The sequence below is a fragment of the Entamoeba invadens genome, assembly GCF_000330505.1.
Source record: "Entamoeba invadens IP1 unplaced genomic scaffold scaff_1105074726677, whole genome shotgun sequence".
Lineage (NCBI taxonomy): Eukaryota > Evosea > Mastigamoebida > Endamoebidae > Entamoeba > Entamoeba invadens.
In genome coordinates, this window is record NW_004191720.1 from 131460 (window position 1) to 136360 (window position 4901).

At 29.4% G+C, this 4901-nt stretch overlaps 3 protein-coding genes across 3 annotated transcripts; 1 reads left to right on the top strand and 2 right to left on the bottom strand.

Moving 5' to 3' along the window:
- Positions 1–2173: 2173 nt before the first annotated feature.
- On the top strand, positions 2174–2728 carry EIN_258940 (hypothetical protein; the record flags this gene model as incomplete). The annotated part of the gene is made up of 1 exon (XM_004183498.1): positions 2174–2728. One exon carries the CDS (start codon positions 2174–2176, stop codon positions 2726–2728), a length of 555 nt encoding a protein of 184 aa, XP_004183546.1.
- Positions 2729–2817: 89 nt separating this feature from the next.
- On the bottom strand, positions 2818–3414 carry EIN_258950 (hypothetical protein; the record flags this gene model as incomplete). Its single annotated transcript, XM_004183499.1, has 1 exon — positions 2818–3414. The coding sequence occupies one exon, from the start codon at positions 3412–3414 to the stop codon at positions 2818–2820; it is 597 nt and encodes a 198-aa protein (XP_004183547.1).
- Positions 3415–4337: 923 nt separating this feature from the next.
- Positions 4338–4898, bottom strand: EIN_258960 (Ras family gtpase; the record flags this gene model as incomplete). The annotated part of the gene is made up of 1 exon (XM_004183500.1): positions 4338–4898. A coding segment is annotated over one exon (561 nt), but the record flags the coding sequence as incomplete, so codon positions are not given.
- Positions 4899–4901: the final 3 nt, after the last annotated feature.

Consider the following 4901-nt stretch of genomic DNA (forward strand, 5'->3'; position numbering starts at 1 on the left):
AATACAAAATGAAATATAAAATTTAAGAATTAAATGAGAAAAAGAAAAAACTATTTATTGGTAATTGTTATTTGCCAATGCTGAAAAAGATAAAATTTTATATTATTATGCTTCTTATTTATTTAACTTTGCCAAAATAATGCTCTATTTATATCGGCCAATTATATCCCGGTTTGGCACGCCCTGAAATAAACCGATTTTTTTAAAAAAAGATAGTATCAAATTTGAAATATTACAGAACTGATTATACTTACCAACCATCGTTTTATTTTGTAAATTTTCAATTGTGGTCTTATTTTTTTCAGTCTTTTTTTAATACTGAATATAACATTAGGTCGATAAGGAAATAATCTGAAACAACAAATTTTCCCAAAATTGTTTTTAAGAAGAAAATAATACTACATTATCATAATTTCGGTTAGCTATTTTAAACCGACACCAGCGCACACAAGTTGCATAATTAAATAAAATTAAATAACATTTTGTGGGGAAATGTGTTTTTCTATATTTGTTTTTTTAATTGCGCTAATTAGTCATACTTTTAAAGTTTTGATAAAACTAGCTTTAAACTTAAAAACAAACCATTCAAATGAATTCGATACATATCGACTGCGTCATCGATGTTAATGAAAAAGAGAAGTGTAAATACTTTAAAACACATCAAGTGATTGTAAACCAAATAACAAAAGCATTCAGAGAATATTCATGTGAAACCAAAGCAAGAAAAATGAAAGAAGCATCAGTATTTACGATCAACGGTGGTGCATTTTTCATTCACAACCGCAAACAGTCATACAAACAGTTTGGATCAATTTTTAAACGTGTTTACAGAGGTTGTAAATGTAGATCCATAATGTCACTTTCAAAACAAAAAAAACATGTGGTTAAAATTATTTTTAAGCATCTTCATTCGCATGTATTTGATTATTTTCCAGATAATGTCAAACTATTTTTCACACAAGAAAAAAAAAATAAAAAGGATGAAAGACATATTTAAGATTGGTATATTTACAGACAATATTAAATATGAGTTTTGACTATTTTTTACAAGTAAAGTGATTATTTTATTTATTTTGCCAAAATATAGACCAAACAGTGTATAAATTTCCAAATTTTAGAAAACCAAATTATTCTTATTTTTACAACCGTTAAAATTTACACGATTAAATATCAACTCGATAATATTTTTTTTAAGTATTTTCAAAAACAACTCTTTCTATGCCAAACAAACAAGTATATTACAACCATTTATATTTTCTAATTCGGAAAAATCGTTGTTATTTAATTTTTTGTTTTTGTTGTTGTTATTGTTTCAAAAATACATTTTTATAAGTTTTTCTAAGAATTAACATATATTAATTGTGATTTTTGGTTTAAATTATTTAATTTGACAATTGTATCAATTAAAAATAGTTAATAAATAATTATTTTTATTTCAAAAATAACGATATCATTTTAAAATATCAACATTATCAATAAAAGTACAATCAACATACACTTTCGACAATTTAAATTCAATATCGTTCCATTTATTGTAAACAAAAACAATTATTTTTTCAATACTTAACCATTCTATATAACAGTCAGTCAGATCCACCGAATTATGTATTTTGTTTTTAAGAAATGTCTCGTTGATGTTCTTGGAAGACTTGATTTATTTATTGTGGTAATTCGAAATTCTTTGGCAACTTAAAAAAATAATTGTATTGTATTTATAATTACATCGATTTTACATAATAAATCATTTATTTGAGCTTTATGTTTGTTTCTTTTATTGTTTTTTCTTGTGTTATATTCATCCTCTAATTCATTTTCAAAAACATATACTTAGTATAAGTAAACTTTATTCATTGATATCTTTTTTGTGTTTATTTTAATTTTTTACTATAGTCAGTCTAACAAAGTTATCTGCTTGGAAACGTTATATGTTTTTTAAACTAAACCAAGTAGATAATTGCGGGAAACCATAATAAAAACCCATCCCTTGGTTCCAATTTTTTCATATTTTTTGTGTTTTTACCCAATTCTTATTTTTTACAAAAATAAAGCCATTTATTTTGATTAGATAACGTTTCCAAATAGAAAATGTTGTTAGACTGACTCTAATTGTTTATATTAATAAAAATATTCAAAATAAAAAATTCACAATTAAAAATAATTAGTTTAAAACAACATGTCGAATTCATCAAATGATGTTTTGATGCCACAAGAACTAATTGATTTAAATGAAAAGAAAAAGGCAGAGCAACAACGTTTGGAAAAGTATCGAGAAGCACAGCGAATGAAATACGAAGCAATTCATCTTTCCAAAAAGACACTTGAAGACGCCAAAAAAGCAAAAAAAGAAAAAGAAAATGAAGAAAAACGCAAACAAGCACTTGAAGAACAAAAGAAAATTCAACAACACAATGAAGCTGAAAAATCGCGACTTGTGCAATACCGCCAACACCAAGCAGAACTTTTACAAAAGCAGAAGAATGAAAAGGAAGAAAAGGAACTTGCGAAACAGGCGCGACTGAGAAAGATCGAAGAAGACAAGAAAAAAACAGAAGAAGAGCGACTCAGGCAAATTGAACTTCAAAAGATACGTGAAAAAGAACAACTCGCACGATACAGACAACTTCAAAGCCAAAAGTATCACCAAACATCCACACAACAGCAATACAGAAAACACTCTGATGAGCGTTATTATGATGATCAATATGGTGGATATGGTGATTACAATTGATTTATAATATTTGTTTATAAATTATTATAAAATTATAATAGTATGGTTTAATTATAATAAATAAGTAATTCATTGTGTTTCATTGTGAATTAGTCGAGTTGATACACTTTGATGGTCTTCACTTTAAAATACCTCCCATCAGTCAAGTCGCCAAGTTTAGCAGTATAAGACGATGATTGGAGTGATGGGTTGCAGTAAGACCGCGAGAGACTTCCCTTCTTGAAGACACCAATAGCATGCCCACCTCCAAACCCAAAAAGACATTCGTGACTCTTGCAGTACAAATAAAACGCGTATTGGTTGTTTGAGCCTTTCAACTCGTATTTTCGTGGGTTGACAATTCCATTTCTCTCCAACGAAAACACAAAAAAACGTTGACTGCCAACAAACTCCTTTTCTTTCACGACTTTTTCATAGAGAACACCTCCAAAGATGTTTCTGTTGTCATCTTCGACAAGAAATAGTAAATTTTGTTTGTGAAGGATTTTGTCGCCAAAGACTGACGTGTTTTTGGCCCAGTTGTCTCTGCCACTGTCAAAAAGTACTTTGCCGACTTTCAACCCACTCAATTGCTCAATTTCTTGAGACCCACTGAAGTTGACTTGGACGTTCTCAACGTGTTGCGGCTTTGAAACTTCTTCTTTGTCTGTTTTTCTCGGCTTTCTGTGTATTTTGTAATTGTTCATTTTTTGTAAAAGTGAAGTTCTCGATGCTTTTGATGGTTTCAATTTTGGTGTCTCTCGTCTTCTCAATATTCACTATTTTGTCTTCAAGTGGCTTTTTGAGTGTGTCGCACTCTTCGCGATACAACGCAGTGATGACGTCAACTGTTTTGGTGTATTTTGTGACATCACTGTCACTTTCTACTTCTTCAATTTTATGTGCCAAATTGAAGAACTGAAAGTCTTTGAAGAACTTCTTTTGATGAGTTTACAACACTCTGACGATGTGACAGCACTTCCTTCCTACTCTTCAAAAACACTTCAGCGCGTTCTATTCGGTCAGAAAGTGGAAGTGAAGTGTCGTCTACAAAGTTCATTTCCAAATTGTATTTGTCAAGGGCATCAAGTGCTTTCTGACACGTCCCACAGAGAGACATCACCTCATTCAACAAATTGTTCATATTGGATGTCAGTTATCACTTTCACTTCATATCTAACACAATTAAGTCCTATTTAATAATACAACACTTCTGTCACTATTGCTGTTTATGAAAAACAAAGTTATTTACCAAACAAATTTTTGTTGACAAAACAAAGAATTTTTAGTTTAACTTTTTGTTTTCTGTAAATGTGAATCATTCAAATAAGAAAGTGTAAAAGTTTAGTTACAACAAAATTATAAAATGTATTCATTTTAAAAAATAATAATTAAAAATGGTATTAAAACTTTAATAACATTTTTAATACCATATTAAATTAATGAGTAAATTGGGTATTATAAATTATAATAAATTTTAACTATATTAATTTTGAATATAGTATTAGTAATTATTAATTATAAGTATTAATTAGAATAGATTATGATGTATTTTATTAATATTATAACAATTTGTTGTACAAATTGAATTGTCTTTAGAACAAATGTAACACAAAAACTATAAATTTGTTTACAACACGACGCATTTTCCAGACGAGAAGAATGTTTTGAATTTATTATCATTGTTAAGTTCGTCATCACACTCAATGTTTTCTTCATCATCCAATTTGTGCAATTTGATATCTTTGACGAGTTCTTGGAAAGCCTCTGTTATATTGATTTTGTTTTTAGCCGACGTTTCAAAGAAAAGGACTTTCCATTCGTGTGCCAGATCGGTTCCCTGTTTCACAGACACTTGTCTCTTGTTCTCCAAATCGCATTTATTACCACACAACACAATTGGTAAGTGTGCGGCATCATCATTGTCCAATACTCTATAGAGTTGTTCTCGAATGACGTTGGCGTCTAAAAACGATGATGTGGATGTTATAGAATAAACTATGATATATCCATCACCAGATCGCATGTACTGGTCTCGTAACGCAGAATACTCTTCTTGTCCCGCAGTGTCCAAAATATCTAATGGGACGATTTTACCATCAACAGATATCGACGTCTTATATGAGTCTTCGATAGTCGGATCGTATATTTGAATGAACTGTCCAGAGACTAACTGAATTGTAATAGCAGACTT